This window comes from Trichoderma ghanense, assembly GCF_004382785.1.
Source record: "Trichoderma ghanense strain CCMA-1212 chromosome Unknown scaffold_0, whole genome shotgun sequence".
NCBI classification, from domain to species: domain Eukaryota; kingdom Fungi; phylum Ascomycota; class Sordariomycetes; order Hypocreales; family Hypocreaceae; genus Trichoderma; species Trichoderma ghanense.
The window spans coordinates 3,790,102-3,808,150 of NW_027395663.1; the positions used below are offsets into that span (position 1 = coordinate 3,790,102).

Here is an 18,049-nt window from a genome sequence, read left to right on the forward strand (position 1 = left end):
TCGCTCTCTCCGCTGCGCGTGATTTCTTCAAGCTGGTACGTTGAATCCTGTCCGATTAACCTGCGTAGCATGCTGCGGAACAGTCCCGAACGAACAATGTCGACGTTTCCATGCCTTGATTTCGACTTGAAAACGCCAGCTTGCATAGAATGGGTGTCAAATGATGCGACGCAATACCTGGTCGATCCGGATCCCCAAAGAGGCCGTGTCATGTTCGAGAGCCGCTTTTCCAACGAGACATCCTCGGCATCCTTTCAGCTGCATTGTCCCGTTCGAGTAAAAGGCATTGAGTCTCAATCACACATCATCTGTCTGATTCATACATCGTCCATTACTTCAGTCGACTACAACGAGAACCCAGAACTTCCGGAAATTGTGCGAAAGAAACTCAACTGTAAAGCCATTCGTTTGCATCTTGAATTCTGTCAGCCCCTCGATCTTATCGCTCCAGCTGCGGCGACAGAACCGGTACAACCAAGAAAACGACTGTCTGGCCAGGCATTCGACTCTCTACGCTCGCTAGCCAAATGCTCTGCTCTCGATATCTACATTCCGGCTCGAGAAGTCTCCCAAACTAAGCTTACGGCTGTTCGTGAAGCCATCTGTCGAGGCGATTTGAAACCACTCAATGCCGACATTCCAGCCTTATTGGCGTCATTGTATGGCGGCAGCGGGGGGAAAGTCGTCAACCTCTCTGCGCCGCGAGATCGCCCATCCGTACCGTCGAACGATGAGCCTCCATCGTACGCAGACCTAGAACCTCCGCCTCCTCCGGATGATGATTCTTCGCCACACTCAAAAGACAAACCCCTACTTCCCGATACTACGGCTTCGGCCGGCAGCAGCAAGACGAAGCGACGCCGACTGGACGATTCGAGTACTTCATCCGACGTTGACACCTGTCGTGACATATGGGATACACTATATCATATGCGCGAAGAGATGCAGGGGCTGGCGAAGCGGGTTGAGCACCTTGAGAAAGAGAACACAGACCTTAGAGAGGAACTTGATGAGTTGCGCGCCAGCTGTGACAAGGCCACTGATGCTGTAGAGTCTGATGAGACAGCGTTGCTTGAGGTGCACGAAGAACTCGATGAACTGAAAATGCAAGTCGATTTCCTTGCTCAGGGCGGATTGTCCAGTGATGCTGAAGATCATATTGTTGAAACGGTCACAAATTCCGTTCTCACGCATATTCTAGATGGGGGCTATAATACCAAGATCACGTTCGAAAAGAGCTAAATTTTACTCGCTTTGTACTTTCACTCTTACATCCATGCCTGGGGAGCGTATCATTGTTCGCTATATTGTAAAGAATCGCTTAATTTGTTCCAGATTAAGAGACGAGTGAGGCTTCTGCAGACGGAACGCGTGCTAGGTGAAACAATTGGTTATACCACTGTCATCGAATCCACAAGGTGCAACCGGAGCAGTTTGTCTTGTCTCGTAGTGGATAACTGCTTTGTAACAAGACAAGTTGCATATGAGGCTCTGACTCTCGCGACTATCATCTAAGGGAACCTGGACGCCATATCGCAACGACGTCAAGTCAACTTTACTGTGACAACTCCCCTGCTGGGCACGGATACTGTGACGGCACCGCCAGAGAGTCCCGCCGAAGTCGAAGAGAATGTGTGGCTGTTGTCAGTGACATACGCAGCAGCAGAAGTTGGCGTGAAGCCGCTGAACGACACTCTAGCCGACTGTGCAGACGTTCCGCTGTTTGTGAACACGACGACAACGGAGCGATCGGTGTTTTGAAAGGCACCGATAATGACGTTGGATAATGATCCAGAGGTCGCAACTCTGTAAGCGCCCGGTCGGATGTATCTGGACCACATGGCAAAGGCCCAAAAGATACCTGACGGGGTAGCTGTCTGCCTGTCGAGTGCATCGATCAAGTGGCTACCGGACTGCGATTGCTGGATCTCAAACCCTTCCCAGAACAGATACGCCGAGAGCTGTGCGTTGACCATGGCAACGGCGAGTTTGTTGGCCCACGTGAAGCCTTCGTTTGTCCCTCCATTGCCGTACCACGTCTGGACAAACGGTGTGCTGGGGCCTCCTTCTGTGTTCCATTTTGGCAGTGATGTCTGGCTGAGCGGCGAAGTGGCGTCTGCGCTGTAAGAATGGGACGTGATCACGCTCAGGTACTGAGTCGACCCGGCATTGACCAGGTTGGTTGTGTAGGTGCCCTGAGTCGTCCACCCGACTGCATCGCAGCATGTGAGCTTGGTGGTGAGGCCTGCTGCCTTCACCGTGTTAGAAAGGATGGGAATGAATGAGATGGCCTCCTGGGCGTTTGAGCTGATCTGCATCTGAGAGTACGTCGTCTGGAAATCTGGTTCGTTCAGAAAACCTAGGTGCGTGATGTTGTAGCCTGCTGCTGCATAGTACTTGACGTATTGCGCTAGAAAGTTTGCATATGCTTGTCTCCAGTCTCCCGAGGAACAAGAATGGCCCGTGGTGCCACAGAGATATCTGGTCAAAATACCCGACCTTGTCAGCTTTGGCGCGCTGTATATGACCAGCATGGGAATATGTCGATGTCTTCACTCACCCAGGGGACGAGTCGGAGCCGCTTGTCTTCATGAACCCAGGCGCACCCCATGCATCGGCATAAATAGTCTCTACACCATACGAGACGGCCTGTTGTGTGAACCACACTTGGCCGCTGTCGTCGTTGTCCCATACGTAGTTCGGTGTTGCGGATGGAGAGCCGGGATTGTTTGGTTCGATGCTGTCGCCTGCACCCCCCGACCCGATACGGTTCCGGATGATGCTGAAGCCAGCGCCCGTGCTGGTGCTGAATAGAAGATCGAGGGCTTGCTTTTGCGCATTGGCATTGGCGTTTTGGAATTCCTTGGCTCTTCCAAATGCCTGCGAAAAGCCGAAACCATCAATTTGTTGAAATCTGGTGCCGACATTGACGGTAATGGTGGTTTGGGCTACGCATAAAGCAGCAGCACCAGTAATGATGACGAATTCTCTGAGTGCGACCATTTTTATATCTTTCATGTCATATCAGGCAACTCCTACGAAAAAGGAGAGCATACGGAATTGCTAATTCTACGAGCCTTGCGGGCATGAGATCGAATATATCAAGGGCACTGTTTGTCCTGCCCTATGGCCGATACCCAGTAATGTTTTGTCATGCTCTCTTCCCAAAAACCGGTGCTACCCAGATTTTAGAAGAAGTTTGGAGTCTAATCGAAGCCCTCTAGCTGCGGCGATGGTGAAAGAGAGTATCGTTCTCGCAAGACACGGCAGCGCTTCTGAGGAGGCGGCATTTATCCAGCGTCGTATACGAGCTTTGACACGTCAAACGGCTAAATGATAGTATCACACTACTTCTTTCTCTCCCATTTACCCTCTCATATCAGTATTTGAACCGGACGTCGCTACATGTACCCTTGTGTCGGACTCCATTGGCTACAACACATCTTACTATCCCACGAGAACGCTTAACTTCACCCTGCGCAGATAGGATACGCTATGCTTTTGGAGTTTCCTCTCGTGATATGAACTTGAGATCTGTAAAAGACGGGGTTGTCTTGGTGCTGGAGACAGTCACGGATGGCTCCCAGATCGAACGAAAGCAGAGATATGCATACCGTGTAAATACGTTGGATAGATTGCTTCTCCAATACTTCAGCACATGATAATAGGGTGTGGGTAGCATGCTACCCAACTCACGTCGCATTCATACCCCGGATTTATGCTTTGGAGGGGAAGCTCATCTTCGAGTGGGGACAGTATCTTCTCTGCATACCTGATGGAATACCAGTGTACCACGCACCTGTCGTAACTTGTGATCTAACAGCCTCATGCTGTACACTTACTCTTGTAAAAATTGCTCTCCAATGCCTGTTAGAGCCCAAATGGGCCATCGTAGTCACTGAGCTGGGCTATCAAATTGTCGATGCTGAACGCGTTCTGGTTCGTCTCGCCAAGAGTCATCAAGGACATTCGGTGTGATAGAGACGACTTTACCAATATCCAAGTTTTCATGAACAGGCAAATATACTGTACAGCGGCCTTTGGGCAATATCATGTAGCATCTACACGTCATATAAGCATCGTCGTAGCCAGAATCCCGTGAAGTTGCCGCCCATGGCAATATTAAGCTACTACGTAGTTGGTTGAGTGAGGGATGGGGCTGAATGCGTGGCTTCGGTAGCACGGTACACGAAAACGAATTGCCTCTTCTTGTCTTCAACATCATTTCAACCCATTTTCTCGAAGTCTGGTCAACGACTAGCAGTCATCTTTCTAGAGGCTCAAATAATTACATTCCATTTATTTGCTGCGTAGCCTGGCAGAACCATTCAGCTTTTAGACTTGAGTGTCATTGAGAATTGATGTGATTCGAGGTTTCGTATGATGGCTAGCATAGGCATTTGCACTAAGCGTTCTCATAATAGAACCTAAACCACACGTTATGTGTGGCCTTGGAGGGTAACAGCACCGTCATATGACATCGACGTGGAGGCTACATCTTGAGAGTCTTGTGATATCACCCACATTGGGTCAACTGTACTCGTGAACGCTGACAGAGGCGGGTCGTCTATACACGTACCTTGATTTGGTGGCTCCTGAACTGGTAGGTTCATTAATAAGTCTAGCATATAAAGATGCATAACCTTATTTAGCCGGGTCTCCCAACTCTAGGCCCGGTCTCTCCTTTCAGGCTCTTCAACATGGAAAAGTGCCTACATTAGAAAAGGCGTTGCAATCTCACCAAAGTAACGGGCGACATGACCATGTGGTCCCACAGGGTTTCCTAGCAACCAGTATTGTCGAGTGACTTCCTGCGGAATAGCCGATTGCATTTAACCGCTGTCCGCCGCGGACGAGGAGGTTTATGTTGCCCAACCAGCCCTACATTCGGCCTTACGGATCATTGCGCTGTGTCGTAATAGTTCTTGGCTCGTTCTTTGGCTCTCAACGATACTTTGCTTATTGGGGAGGGAATAGTATGATAGATTGACCGTTCGTCAAGATTCCATAGTGGACATACTGTCAGTGAGAATGAACATGTCTTTGGCCGGACGAACGGCTGCGGAAAGTTATAAAGGGTAATGGAATAACTCTTACAGCAAGGAGGTGTAAGCATCTTAATAAACTTCAAGTCGATATCTCGTCGTTCGGGAGTGACAAGATGGCTACCCGCTTCTTTGCTTTTCTTCTCTTGGCCGTCCCAATCCAGGCACAAGCTCCAGTCTGGGGACAATGTTTGTACCGTCGTTTACTGGAAGTTTGTAGCATGGGAAACTGACACGAGCTCCTAGGTGGTGGAATTGGTTGGTCTGGCCCAACAACTTGTGTTGGAGGCGCGACTTGTGTATCATATAGCCCTTATTACTCGCAATGTATCCCCAGCTCGCAGGCCTCATCGACCATAGCCTCTACAACGCTGGTGACATCATTTACGAGCACTACTGCTACGAGAACTTCGGCATCAACACCTCCAGCCAGCAGTACGGGTGCAGGCGGCGCGACATGCTCTGCGCTACCGGGTTCCATTACCTTGAGATCCAATGCAAAACTCAATGATCTGTTTACAATGTTCAATGGAGACAAGGTTACCACAAAGGACAAGTTCTCGTGCCGCCAGGCAGAAATGTCAGAGCTAATCCAACGATATGAGCTCGGCAGTCTGCCAGGTCGCCCCAGCACTCTCACCGCGTCTTTCTCTGGAAATACATTGACTATCAATTGTGGAGAGGCCGGAAAGTCAATATCCTTCACAGTCACCGTCACATATCCGTCTTCTGGAACAGCGCCATACCCTGCAATCATTGCTTATGGCGGCGGCAGTCTTCCAGCTCCGGCTGGGGTCGCCATGATCAACTTCAACAATGATGACATGGCAGCCCAAGTCAACACTGGCAGTCGCGGGCAGGGCAAGTTCTACGATCTTTATGGAAAAACGCACTCAGCGGGCGCCATGACCGCGTGGGCTTGGGGAGTGAGCCGAGTCATTGACGCCCTTGAGCTGGCCCCAGGCGCAAGAATTGACACCACTAAGATTGGTGTCACGGGATGTTCACGAAATGGAAAAGGCGCAATGGTCGCGGGTGCCTTCGAGGAACGAATCGCCTTGACACTTCCCCAGGAGTCAGGCGCTGGTGGCTCTGCGTGCTGGAGGATCTCGGACTACTTGAAGTCCCAAGGAGCCAATATCCAGACTGCGTCTGAGATCATTAGCGAGGACCCTTGGTTCTCCACAACATTCAACAGCTACGTCAACCAAGTGCCAGTGCTGCCGTTTGACCACCATTCGCTCGCCGCCTTGATTGCGCCGAGGGGATTGTTTGTGATCGACAACAACATTGATTGGCTCGGTCCGCAAAGTTGCTTTGCCTGTATGACAGCTGCCCATATGGCATGGCAAGCTTTGGGTGTCTCGGACAACATGGGCTACTCGCAGATTGGAGCTCACGCACACTGCGCGTTCCCGTCAAACCAACAATCGCAACTCACGGCTTTCGTCCAAAAATTCCTACTGGGCCAATCTACAAACACCGCCGTTTTCCAAAGCGACTTTTCAGCAAACCAAAGCCAATGGATTGACTGGACAGTCCCAACGCTGGCTTGAGTCTTCTCGCTGCAGAAAACAGCGTGTCTGCGCTTTACGGTCGATGTGTCTATGACTAGGAAGCTGAGGTATTTCCAGCTTAGCGAGGGGCGATGATCAAGGATCCATTAGTTTCTCGGAATTTTAATCAGATTATTTTCGAGCTCCTGTAGCTGACCTTACGGTAGTGACTTGTTTATTAGAGCTGAGTGACAGTGCGCGTGACTGACATCCCCTTGAATCCCACACTACCTACCTTAGGTAGGTAGATAAGGAAATGTACAGCTGGTTTGCCTCCAGTACTCCCATGTTTGCATTGGCTTCCTAGATACCTTACTTTAGATATAATTCCCCCATCACCTCAAAATAGCAAGTTCCGCGCTCTGTAGTCAGTCGGATGGAAGGGATCTCCAAGCGCGTCTGTGTTGCCCGCCGAAGCTGCAGGCGCACAATGTACTACAAGCCCACATGCAGGGGCAGGCCAGCTTATATTGCCGGCTTGAAACCTCGAAGTCGTGAAACAACCGTATCTCCTCCAGGACGTGATGGTTCTGTACCTTACGTTTACAACAAGGGAAAGAAAGGGGAGAAAAAAAAATCGGGGGATAAAAATCTTGTAGCTATGTTTGATACTTCTGAAGAAGGCAAGCCCGTGTTCATTGGTGATAGACACGATCGCAATATCTGTGTGGACAGCAACAGGCTCAAAATCGAATACAGTTTCCGGTTATTCTTGACCCAGGCTTCGACTGGTATTCATTTTCATTCTAGCTACCTGTAAACTCATGAGGGCAATCTCAGCGTTCCGTATTCGGCCACGTGCGAGATTTTAGGAGCGAAATGCTTGTTCTCGGGTGGCAATTATTCTGGTGTGTGTCAATGCTCAATACCACAGCTGCACGAAGCTTTGACGAAACAAGTCAACCTGCTAGACTAGTATATAAGGTAAGCTGATTATTGTTATTGTGTCTGCCGTGTTCCGAACCTAAAAACCCTTTTCCTGCCTAGAATTTCCTCTTTTGAGTGGAATGACTGGAATTCTTATTGCTTCTCACATTTGAAACCTGTTGCGCGATTTGCTTAGTACTAGGCGTAGAGAAAGAGAAGCCGTACTTGCCATGGTTTCGACGGCAGAGGGCGGCACCAAGAGGGCGTGGGCCGACGGGCCGTTCGAACTCATCTCAATCTCGTCGCTTGGCTACGAGGTACGTTTGGATTATGCAGCGTTCACGGGCTGAGTGAGTGTAGCGCTTATTGTTCTGCGCAGCCCGGAGAGAAGATCCAACCATACCACTTGATGGCAGCCGAGATGATCATTGTCCATAACTGCTTGATAAGGGGCATCAACAGCGTCTATCTACAGTGCGTCAATGTGGAACGCTCGCCGGCCGACGTTCCGGCATTTGTTGACTACGCCATTGCATGGAGCCAGATCCTCCAAAGGCACCACACTACTGAGGAGAAGTGGGTGTTTCCTGAGATTGAGGCCATCATTGGCGAGAAAGGTGCCATGGATGTCAATATCCAGCAACACCATGCCTTCGAAAGGGGCATCGACGAGTACACCATGTATTTGCAAGATACGAAAACTGGCAAAGAAAGATATGACGGGGCAAAGCTGAAGACGATAATTGACTCATTTATGCCAGTTCTCCGACGGCATCTGCAGGAGGAAATATACACACTTAAGGCTCTTGACCAATACGAAGAAAAGGCAGACTGGGCGAAATGGACAAAGGATACAGCTGCAGCGGTGGTGAAAGCAAGCCAGACTGCAGAAGGCATGGTAAGCTATGCGTATATCTTCATCTTCCGTATTCGTGCAGGTTGTTAACAAGTAAATATGTGTCTTTAGATTATAGAACTGCCCTTTATGGTCCATAATCACGAGGCTGCATTTGAAATGGTTGGCACCTGGCCACCTATTCCATCTGTTGTTTTCTTCATTCTCAAATGGGTGTACTTCCGGAGGAACTCAAAGTGGTGGCACTTTGCGCCTTGCGACAACAGCGGCAAGGCTAGAGATCTCCCTTATGCATTATAGATAGTTGCATTGTCTCAATCTTCGGGAAGGAGGCGTCTTTGACCGAAATAGTAATGGACGGAGAGGGGTGATGTAGAGATGTTTCAGTTACAGAAGATTATAGGTACTGTTGCGTGGCCAATGGTCATGGCGACGGCTGGTGCCATGCTCTTCCCTCTCTCGTTTCTTCTGGATATCACGTGTCCAGTCTGTATCTCGCAATTCTATATTATGAGACGAGACCAGAAAAGGAGCGGAAGACGGTAGATTCACACGATAGCGAGTGATACTATAGCCGACTGCCGACGACTTACTAGGATAAAGACGTATCTGTAGAAACGTCCAATCATAGTGACAACTAACCGTACCCGTCGATGCGCCTCCAATAGCACCAGACGAAACACATCCACATCTCTGCGCGGCGAAAGCTCTGGTACCGCTGCCGAAGAGTGTACCGCCGACACCATTTTCGCCCTGGAGCTCCCCGGACCCAGAATCCGTCGCATGGAAGAATTGCTGTTTGAGAAGAGGGATTTGACGTTGAAATTCCTTGCCACTCCAAGAGTTTTGATCCTGAACGCGATTGTACCTTGCGCGGGCTCACGGCTATTAGCGTCGTGGACCTGTGGGAAGGATGTGATTAACTTTGTTGCTTCTCAATGGACGGAGTACAATGGTCCTTGGCAGTGTGCAACTGGATATTGGAAGAACTTGATTGCTGGCGATCATCTTGCTGCGGGCAACTCCCATCGTATTGCTCTTGGCTATAGCACCCATATTGCGGGCCCGTCCTTTGGCTGGTCAAGCTGCTATTGTAGTACTCCTGCGCTGACATGATGCTGATGTCTCATATCCCTGGGAAGAATGGACAAGAAGAAACAATATAGTCAGTACAGAATCATTGGCCTTGTGAACGCCGAAGAAGCTCAAGAGGTGTCTAGGAAAAAAGAAGTGGAAGAGATCGAGTCAACGTCTCTCCAACAGATAGGGTTACGGATTTTATACTGGCGAACTCAGTGGGGATCATTTTGGGACGGTCAGTTTGTTATCATACAGTCAGTTCTCGATACTTGCATTGCTAGTTCTTGCACTAGGTCGACCAGTTGTCAGCGAATTTGGGAGCTGACAGAGCCTGACATGATGAGAAGAGATTGACCGTGGCGCAGCCATGGTCATTCATGACAGTAGAGCATTCCGATCAACTTTCATATTGGTGCTTGTCCTGGTGTTTTGGATAGCATCCACTGGCAATCGTCTGGCCCAATCTTGTCTCGGGGGCTTGCTTAGGTGGCAATCAACTAACCCGCTTGATGCCTTTGATCTCGAATCGCCAGGCACACAAGGCTGACTGCCGACTCCACGGATCTGCCAAGATCTACGTCAAGAAATCGTCCTGTGGATCGCCAGATGTCACGCACCATCGGCAGCAAGTAGATAATGCTTACTGTACCATCTCGTGCCGGCTACACTGTCTACCCACATTATCTCTTCACAGGCGCACAACTTGCTTCATCACAAGAACACATGACATTGTTACTTTCCGTCAATTGGATGCCCTAAGTGAGTGCTGCACGATTCCTGAACTAGGTTGCGACACCATGGAGCGAACCTACCTTCCAGTAACCCCAAATGGGGTATAAACTACCTAAGCGTATGGCCTATGCGTAAGGTATATCATGTACGGTGGCTAGCGGGCGATGTTTTGTGGCCGTGGTTCATACTTGTTGCTATTTTAAATATACGGCCAGCACAGTGCGGCAAATTCCGCAACAGTCCGGTTGCCATATGCAGAGAAATCTTACCTGATGGGAGGGTAGCTCTGAGTTGCCTTCCAAATTCGAAGGATAGAGGAAGGAAAAGACTGAAAGTATTAACAATATTCCATAAGCTACGCAGGATGCGGAAGTCGCCCCCGGGAACATTACAAATTTAGGAACGGAGTACCGAGTAGTAGTTCTTCGTAATAGTGCTGTAAGCTAAGGTACCTTACTCTGAGAGGGGACACGTTGAGACCAACACGAACTTCTCGAGAAGCGCCAATGCCAACCTGCCGTTTTCAGAAGCCGCAATGCTAAAGGTAAACATACCGACAAGGATATCAGGAACATTCCTGGCAATTTTCCACCAATGCCACTAACGGGAGATGGATTCGACGGCGTAGAACCAACAAATGGTATATGAGCTCTTGCACGCGAACATGATTATACATGAGCAGGTCGGAGGAAATGCATATTTCCACTATAATCACTGAGTTATCTGCATTTGCTATTCGATAATCAAACTTTCAATGCTGCAATAAAATACGAAACAACAATAAATCAACTTGGCTGATATAGAAATAATAGGATAGATCCCCGGTTGTCAGAGCCTAAGACCGGACTGGAGCGTGCCACATACCAATTTCTGTACAAGGTATCCTCTTCTGGCTTTGATAACATGAATTCATAATGAGCAGGATATCGATTGGTGGTAAAATGATAGAAATATGAGATACTTCAATAGGTGGTCGGCAAGTAGCTAGTACAAAATAAGAAGCTGGATCGAAGTGAGTTGTTCCAATAGCCTCAATTCGATACTCCGTTTCGGTCCGGATATGCTGCGAGGCGACGTACGATCAATGTTGGATAGTATATCGCCCCAGTAGCCATGCATATATATCCGCGTCCATCTCCCACAAAGCCAATATAGAGGCTTCATCCTGCTCAAGCACAATCAAGCACTTGGACCCCGCCTTCGCGAGTACAGTTTCATCCAGCATTAGCTATGGGTATCGTGAAGTCCCTTGCGGTTGTGCTTGCCTCGTTGCAACTCAGCACTGCAACACAAACTTTCCAAAATCATGGCACCACCGCCGGCTTCGATTATGTTCTCACCGAGAACAAAGGACAGGTTCTTCAAGTCTCCGACATCACATACAAAGGCGACACCGCTCTTCTGATGCAGCAAACATACACCCCCGGCTACACAGGCCGATACCACTCTGAAGTGTACCACAATCAGGGATATAAGCGTGGCGACGAGTTGTTTTACGGTTTCATGTTCCGGTTATCTTCATCTTGGGAATTTGATCAGCAGTCATACAATATTGCTCAGTTCATTGCCGATCGACCTGGAGCTGGGTGCGACGACGACGACTGGATGCCATCGTCACTCATCTGGCTAGAGGGCAACCAGCTCAATTCCCGAATTGTCAGCGGCAACTATCGGCAACCGGATTGCAGCCGTTCTTTCACCGGCACCGGAAACATCGCGACCGTATCCGCCGGCGAGTGGCATAAAGTGATTATTCAAGCCAAATGGGCCAGTGATAGTTCAGGTTACTACAAGATGTGGTTCGATGGGCAGAAGGTATACGAGCACTACAACATTCCTACCACAACCAACGACGACTACGTCTTTGCGTTCCGCGTGGGGCTTTATGCAAACGGTTGGCATGATGATAAGCATATGGTTGGCAACCAGGGTTTCCGTCAAATCTGGTATGATGAGGTTGCTGTTGGTACCACTTTCGCGGATGTGGACCCTGATCAATATGAATGAGCGAGGTTCTATGAGCTGCTGGGGCCGTTCGGCAGGCGTCAGAGAAAGTTGGGATAGAGTGCGTATTTATCAGGCTTCTAGGCGAAGAGAAGAGGCGATGCAGTTAAAAGGCCAACTCCGATGATAGTGCGACCTCGGTTCGGCCCATTCTGCCTTGGAACCATACTGTACACTCGCCCAGCAGGCCCATCTGTGTGCTCTTTTGTACTGCAGCCAATTCATGCTCTCTAATGATCTGTTGGTTGGCACTTGATGTGCGTGATGAATTGGTAATTTGATCGGAACTCGGTCTTCGCGGAGCACCGATGCATCCGTCTGAGCTATATCGTCTTGAATCCTTCAAACTGTAATGCAGACCACTGAGATGATCGAACGAACAGAAAAATATATAACCTACTAGCAAAGCACGAAAGCTCCATGCTGTTACATACGTCATTCAACCCCCCAAGCCTCTACCATACCTATCACGATCAACATGTCCGAGGGAGTGTTAGTAGTCGGAGCCACCGGCAACATTGGCATTGCGGCTGTCAAAGGGGCTCTGCGTTCTGGACGCCAGGTTCTGGCGATAGTCCGTAATCAAGCCTCGGCTGATGAGCTCTACAAAAACGTCGGGACATCCGAAGGTATCGATATTGTCGAAGCAAGCGTTACTTCGGACATTGGCGTGAAGAGTGTCGTTGATCAAGTCAAGGCTGGAAAGCTACCACCATTTCAGCATGTGTACACTTGCGGCGTGTAGCCACTCCTTGCGTTGTGGCCAGACTCCTGACATGATAACGGCGCTTGGATAACAAGCCGGTGGCGAGAACACAGACGTTCCCCTCAAGGACATTACAACCGAGAGGCTACGCAAAAACATGAACATATCTTTCGAGACCAACTTCTGTATGGTCCGCTCCCTGTTTTACGCAGTTTCACTTAGTGCTGCCTTGCCTAATACTACCTCATACAGTCGCATACCGTGATACCATTGAGTATCTGCAGGAGCAGAATCATCCCGACAGTATATGGACTATCTGTACGGGCTAGCGGGGCGACATTGCAATGTTTGCGCTGCCAGCTACGGGACAGGGCCCGTCATTCTCCATGGCCACGGCAGCCGCCCGCGAGGACGAGAAGACTTAGGTGCGGGTCAATGAGGCTTATCTCATGTTTCGCGTCGAGGTCGACGAGGCTGCTGCTGAGCACCGTGTCTCAAGTAGCTCTGAATTTGCATCCGTTTACGTAGGTATCCTTGCCAATTGTGAGATTCGCAGTTCGCGGGTGCGCGTTGCCACACCTGCTGATTTCGTAGACCTCAAGTGGACCAAGAAGTTTTGATAGATGGAATTATACATGAGAATTTCGAAAGAGTATATCCGTAGCATTCCAAGTCCGCTTTTCCTGTAAGTACCCTTGAGCCAAGGACAACAATCAAACCTTCAAAAGGAATAGAGCACTTCACGACAAGACAATGCACTCGAGATTGGTTTCTATCATCAGGCGGGGTACGAGACCGTTTCTCCAAGGTTTACGAGATTAGCTCATTCAGTAAACCAATAAATCATCAATCTTGGGCCCTTTGATTGCGACAACTGAGCGATTTTGCTAATATCAAGGAAGTTTCCGTCCAGGGCCACCGAATCTCACAATCATCCGCCATTGGGAAGATATGCCAGAGCCCTCAGTGAGATGCTACTGCTCAGGGACCACTGAATCACGAAGGCAGCGTATTGTTCCAGATGCTGCTCACAGTGACACGGCTTTCCCAGCCAGGGCTTTCTCCATGGACACGATATCCAATCGTCTTACTTTGCCCCTGACGCAGCCAAAAGCCGTTATCTTCAAACGTGACAATGGCGCCGGCGTCATTCGGGTCCAGCGCGATCCAGGTAAAAGCGCTCACTCCCTTCTCGGCCGTGACGCTAAAGGCATCCCCGTCATGGCGAATTGTCAGGCCAGGGTCGATTAGCTTGGCTTTGCTTAGAGGCGTGGCCGTGAAATAGTTGGAGTGCGAGTAGGTTTTCGTGCCCTGCGTGTTTGGTGACGTGCCAGTCGCGGTCATGTTGGCTATCAAGACCGCATTAGATGCCGGGAGATCGCCGCTGCTTGTAAGTTGGGTGATATTTATCCTCGCCAACACTGTGGAGTTGACCGGGCCGACGGTGAACTTCTGTGACTGGACGGATGCATCAGAGCTACCAACGGGCTTCCCATCGTAGCCGATCCAATCCCAGCTTGCCTCGCCTGAGACATCGCTCCACAGGTCCGACACGGCAAATATCTCCAAGACGCCCGTGGTGACATTGAATACCGGAGCGATAATAACCGGCTGGAAGATGTCCTTGGTCGCATAAAAAGTGACCTTCCAGCGGCCATCATACTCCCTGGTTGACCATGTCGGCGCCTGCCAGATGTCGTTGAGCTGCCAATACAGCGAGCCCAGCTGCCTTTGAGGCAACCCGGAACCGGCGCGGTAGTACTGGATCTTGGTGTGATAAAAGTCAGCCTGGAAGACCTGGGTGGAGTGGCACCAGGCAGCAAAGTTGGCGACAGAGTCGGTCTTTGACGGAGTCGGGTACCACTGTTGGACGCCCCGTGTCATCTCGCCCATTCCTCTCAGAGGATCAGCCGTATTGTTGGTAGTGAGGCTGCCAGGCGGGTAGTGATGGTTGCGCAGCACAGTCATGGTTGAATTGAAGAAGAGCTGATCTTCGGGGATAGCCTCACGCCACGTCTCGAGGCTGGGCATGGAGGGGAAGCCGAACTCGTTGGCAAATCGGCCGACAACATACTTGTTAATGTCAAAAGCGTGCGAGGGATCGTAATCGTAAAAGTCACTGTCTCCATAGAGATACCCGGGCGTGGTGTTGTAAAGGCGATCAACAAAGGGAATGGGCAGACTAAAGTTCAATTCCAAGTAGCCATTGTTGGTGCTGCAAGGCATGTAACTGATGCTGTGCGAATTGCCATAGACAGTGGGTAGCAATGTGTCGAGGAACAGCAGCAAGTACTCGCTCAAGTAGCGCTCATACTGGGATGGGGCGCGCGACTTGACGGCAGGCAGCTCATCCTTCTCCATCTCGTTGCCTCCAGCCCAGAGCGCCAGCGACGGGTGATGGTTGGCCCTTCGCACCTGGTAGACAGCCTCCTGTCGGACATTCTCGAGAAAGGCTGGGGCCACAGGGTACAAGGAGACGCTGAATTGAAACTCGCACCATAGCAAGATTCCCATCTCATCAGCAAGGTCGTACATGAAGTCGGGTGAGTAGGCTCCACTGGACCACACACGCAGCATGTTCTGGTTGGCGTCCACCACGTCGGAGAGAATCTCATGGATATGCTCGACGGTGACACGAGGCCAGAACGGATCTGGAGGCACAAAGTTGCTGCCCTTGGCGTAGAATACATGACCGTTGACTTCGAAGTGGACTGTTGCTCTGGATTAGTCTAGGTCGCGACCCAAGGAGGGTCTAAGGAAACATGAAAGTCTGGTTCTTACAGTTGCTGCCGTTGATGATGCCCTGGGACAGCTCCAGCTCGCTGATGGGCTCCATGTTGAGTACAATGGTTCTAAAGCCCATTCGCTTATTGACAGATGCAATGGTTTCGTCGTTGGAGATGATATCGACGGTCACACTGTACAGCTTCTGTGCACCGAGACCGTTGGGCCACCACAGTTCGTAGTGCGAAGGATCGAGAGTCGCAATTCCCGTGACGACATCGCCCCCGTTCTCGATATCGCGGAGGCTGCCGCTGCTCACCTCCTCGAGCGAATCCGAGTCTACAATCGTGTATCTCATCTGTGCTCCATCGGGTATAGATCCGACAACGTCTACGCTGGCGTTAAATATCCAGTTGGCAGTCTGGTCTGGCGGTAAGTTGTTTAATTGACCTTCGCGATAGAGGTCAAAAGCCGAGTTCTTCACATATACGGACCCTGGCCCGTCGAGCTGGACGAGATAGGCAGGCTGCCAAATGCCCACCGGAACGAATGCTGGACCCCAGTCCCTGCGATTTCGAGGTGAGATGTCAGTCTACATACCTGGAGCAGCGATGCGAGTAGACAAATTGAAACGTACCATCCAAAGTCGGACTGCTCCTTGCGCACAAACCACCTGTTGGGGATCTCATAGACCTCGTTAACGCCATCCGGCCATGTCTCTTGACCGGGCTCCGCAGCTATGGCCGCTGAGATGTTGGGAGTGGCACCGAACTTGACGGTAAGCTGGGGCTGAGGAGCCGTGCATGATGCGACGACGTCGGAGATGTCGAAGACCCACTGCCGGAACTGGTTGTCGGCGTTTCCGATGTGCTTCCCACAGAATTCGACAGCTGCGTAGGTATCGAGGCCGTTGAAGACGAGATAGCTGGCCAGATCGTTTGGTGTTTGCCTGCGCCCGGTCAGGTCCTGCACTTGCAGCAAGTCGTTGGCGGCACCGTGGTCATACAGCCCTTTGATTTCGCTGGTGTACGTCCAGTTACTATTGCCGATCCAGCGGAGGTCAAAGTCGTTGAGCTCGATCAAGCTGTCATTGGTTGCATTGTTATTCATCTAGACAGTATCTGCACACCTCCCATGCTCTATACGCCATGAACATACGGATCACTAATTATATTTGCCGCATAGAGGTCGACGTGGGCGTGCGACGGCACCTTCCCGGGGACGGTTATGTTTTCGAAATTCGGACTCGTGAGCGTCCACTTCTGCTGAGAGAGGTCGATTATATTTGGTGCTGCTGCAGCGAGCTGGGCTAACAGTGCCACGACTGCTCCCGCCGTCTTTGCGTGCGGGATGATCCCCATGGCTGTTTCTCAACCAGTCTCGTACGGATAGATGGTTCTGATACTCTTCTCATTAGAGTTCGCGCCGCTCAAGGGGCCTTCGACTGTGCCATTTCCGCGAAGGGGCGGGCCGTGGTTTCGGTCTTATAGCAACCCGAACCGATGTAGTTTGGCCCAACGGATGACATCACACAAACACATCAAGCGGTGATTACGGTTGCATTGATTTCAAGGTTATTGAGCATTGGACTGGTGATTTTGCCATGCTCACCCCGGTTCGTGCGTTCCGCGCTTGGTCACTCGCTGTCCGGTTTGCGTGATCGGCAGAGCAAAATCTACATTCGGGTCAGATGGGAGACATAGTGGCGCCGAATTTGCTTCGGGGCTACATGACGCGGCGAGCTTTCCTTTTGGCGATTGGTGTAAGATGCAACGGCAGCACAAGCAACGGCAAAGCAACCTCGAAGGCATGCACTGGACGAAGCACACCTGCCTCAACATGACCCTCATCCTCTCTTCTTCAAGTCACGAGAAGCAAGTAAAAAGGCTACATCCCGGCTCATACTACATCATGCTCCGAGTTGGTGTGATGAGATGCGGTTTACAACGGTGAGCTTGTACCAGTTGGTAAGTTTTCGTGGAGATGCGGGGTGTTGCAGCTTGCAGCCCGGTGTTGCGGGGTTGCGGGGAAAAGCCGAAGTGGTGTTCAAGTTGTTACCCCATGTTCTTAATGCACAACATCAAATGACCATCGCCAGCTCCACGGCAAAGGTTGGTAGTGTCAAGCATCAGGCACTGAATCCATGAGATCCAAAATAACCTGCGTACAGTAATTCCTTTTCTTTGTTTTCTCTCTCTTTTTTTTTTTTTCTTTGACTGCACATGGGCACTCAATTTCCTTTTGAGGAACACTTTATCTAATCAATCACCGCCCTGGCAGATTCATGTTGGCACGGGGTCGAGTCGTAATTCGCGACGGCACTCTCATGGCATGCAACATCGACAGTTCAAGAGAAGGTACTGCTGGGTCCTCAGTCATCAGCCATTACCATCTATGACTCAAGCAAGTGAGAATTCCACGGGAATAACCGGACAGAGAACCAGGGGCCCAATGATCCCCGAGCCGGCACTTGCTTTAC

At 50.4% G+C, this 18,049-nt stretch overlaps 9 protein-coding genes across 9 annotated transcripts; 6 read left to right on the forward strand and 3 right to left on the reverse strand.

The window, feature by feature from the left end:
* Positions 1-96: 96 nt before the first annotated feature.
* Positions 97-1,242, forward strand: CCMA1212_001329 (uncharacterized protein; the record flags this gene model as incomplete). The annotated part of the gene is made up of 1 exon (XM_073698760.1): positions 97-1,242. One exon carries the CDS (start codon positions 97-99, stop codon positions 1,240-1,242), a length of 1,146 nt encoding a protein of 381 aa, XP_073563180.1.
* CCMA1212_001330 (uncharacterized protein) lies at positions 922-1,278 on the reverse strand (the record flags this gene model as incomplete). Its single annotated transcript, XM_073698761.1, has 2 exons — positions 922-1,197; positions 1,273-1,278. The coding sequence occupies 2 exons, from the start codon at positions 1,276-1,278 to the stop codon at positions 922-924; spliced, it is 282 nt and encodes a 93-aa protein (XP_073563798.1).
* A 266-nt stretch (positions 1,279-1,544) lies between these two features.
* CCMA1212_001331 (uncharacterized protein) lies at positions 1,545-3,011 on the reverse strand (the record flags this gene model as incomplete). Its single annotated transcript, XM_073698762.1, has 2 exons — positions 2,561-3,011; positions 1,545-2,481 (listed from the first exon to the last, which is right to left on the reverse strand). The coding sequence occupies exons 1-2, from the start codon at positions 3,001-3,003 to the stop codon at positions 1,545-1,547; spliced, it is 1,380 nt and encodes a 459-aa protein (XP_073563797.1). The 5' UTR covers positions 3,004-3,011.
* A 2,359-nt stretch (positions 3,012-5,370) lies between these two features.
* On the forward strand, positions 5,371-5,556 carry CCMA1212_001332 (uncharacterized protein; the record flags this gene model as incomplete). Its single annotated transcript, XM_073698763.1, has 1 exon — positions 5,371-5,556. The coding sequence occupies one exon, from the start codon at positions 5,371-5,373 to the stop codon at positions 5,554-5,556; it is 186 nt and encodes a 61-aa protein (XP_073563800.1).
* Positions 5,557-5,566: 10 nt separating this feature from the next.
* On the forward strand, positions 5,567-6,601 carry CCMA1212_001333 (4-O-methyl-glucuronoyl methylesterase; the record flags this gene model as incomplete). Its single annotated transcript, XM_073698764.1, has 1 exon — positions 5,567-6,601. The coding sequence occupies one exon, from the start codon at positions 5,567-5,569 to the stop codon at positions 6,599-6,601; it is 1,035 nt and encodes a 344-aa protein (XP_073563799.1).
* Positions 6,602-7,698: 1,097 nt separating this feature from the next.
* CCMA1212_001334 (uncharacterized protein) lies at positions 7,699-8,624 on the forward strand (the record flags this gene model as incomplete). The annotated part of the gene is made up of 3 exons (XM_073698765.1): positions 7,699-7,785; positions 7,848-8,366; positions 8,436-8,624. 3 exons carry the CDS (start codon positions 7,699-7,701, stop codon positions 8,622-8,624), a joined length of 795 nt encoding a protein of 264 aa, XP_073563802.1.
* A 2,742-nt stretch (positions 8,625-11,366) lies between these two features.
* On the forward strand, positions 11,367-12,143 carry CCMA1212_001335 (uncharacterized protein; the record flags this gene model as incomplete). Its single annotated transcript, XM_073698766.1, has 1 exon — positions 11,367-12,143. The coding sequence occupies one exon, from the start codon at positions 11,367-11,369 to the stop codon at positions 12,141-12,143; it is 777 nt and encodes a 258-aa protein (XP_073563801.1).
* A 449-nt stretch (positions 12,144-12,592) lies between these two features.
* Positions 12,593-13,271, forward strand: CCMA1212_001336 (uncharacterized protein; the record flags this gene model as incomplete). Its single annotated transcript, XM_073698767.1, is given in 4 exon segments — positions 12,593-12,864; positions 12,953-13,036; positions 13,099-13,164; positions 13,176-13,271. The coding sequence occupies 4 exon segments, from the start codon at positions 12,619-12,621 to the stop codon at positions 13,269-13,271; spliced, it is 492 nt and encodes a 163-aa protein (XP_073563804.1). The 5' UTR covers positions 12,593-12,618.
* A 571-nt stretch (positions 13,272-13,842) lies between these two features.
* CCMA1212_001337 (Beta-mannosidase A) lies at positions 13,843-16,931 on the reverse strand (the record flags this gene model as incomplete). The annotated part of the gene is made up of 4 exons (XM_073698768.1): positions 13,843-15,557; positions 15,628-16,136; positions 16,208-16,654; positions 16,729-16,931. 4 exons carry the CDS (start codon positions 16,929-16,931, stop codon positions 13,843-13,845), a joined length of 2,874 nt encoding a protein of 957 aa, XP_073563803.1.
* Positions 16,932-18,049: the final 1,118 nt, after the last annotated feature.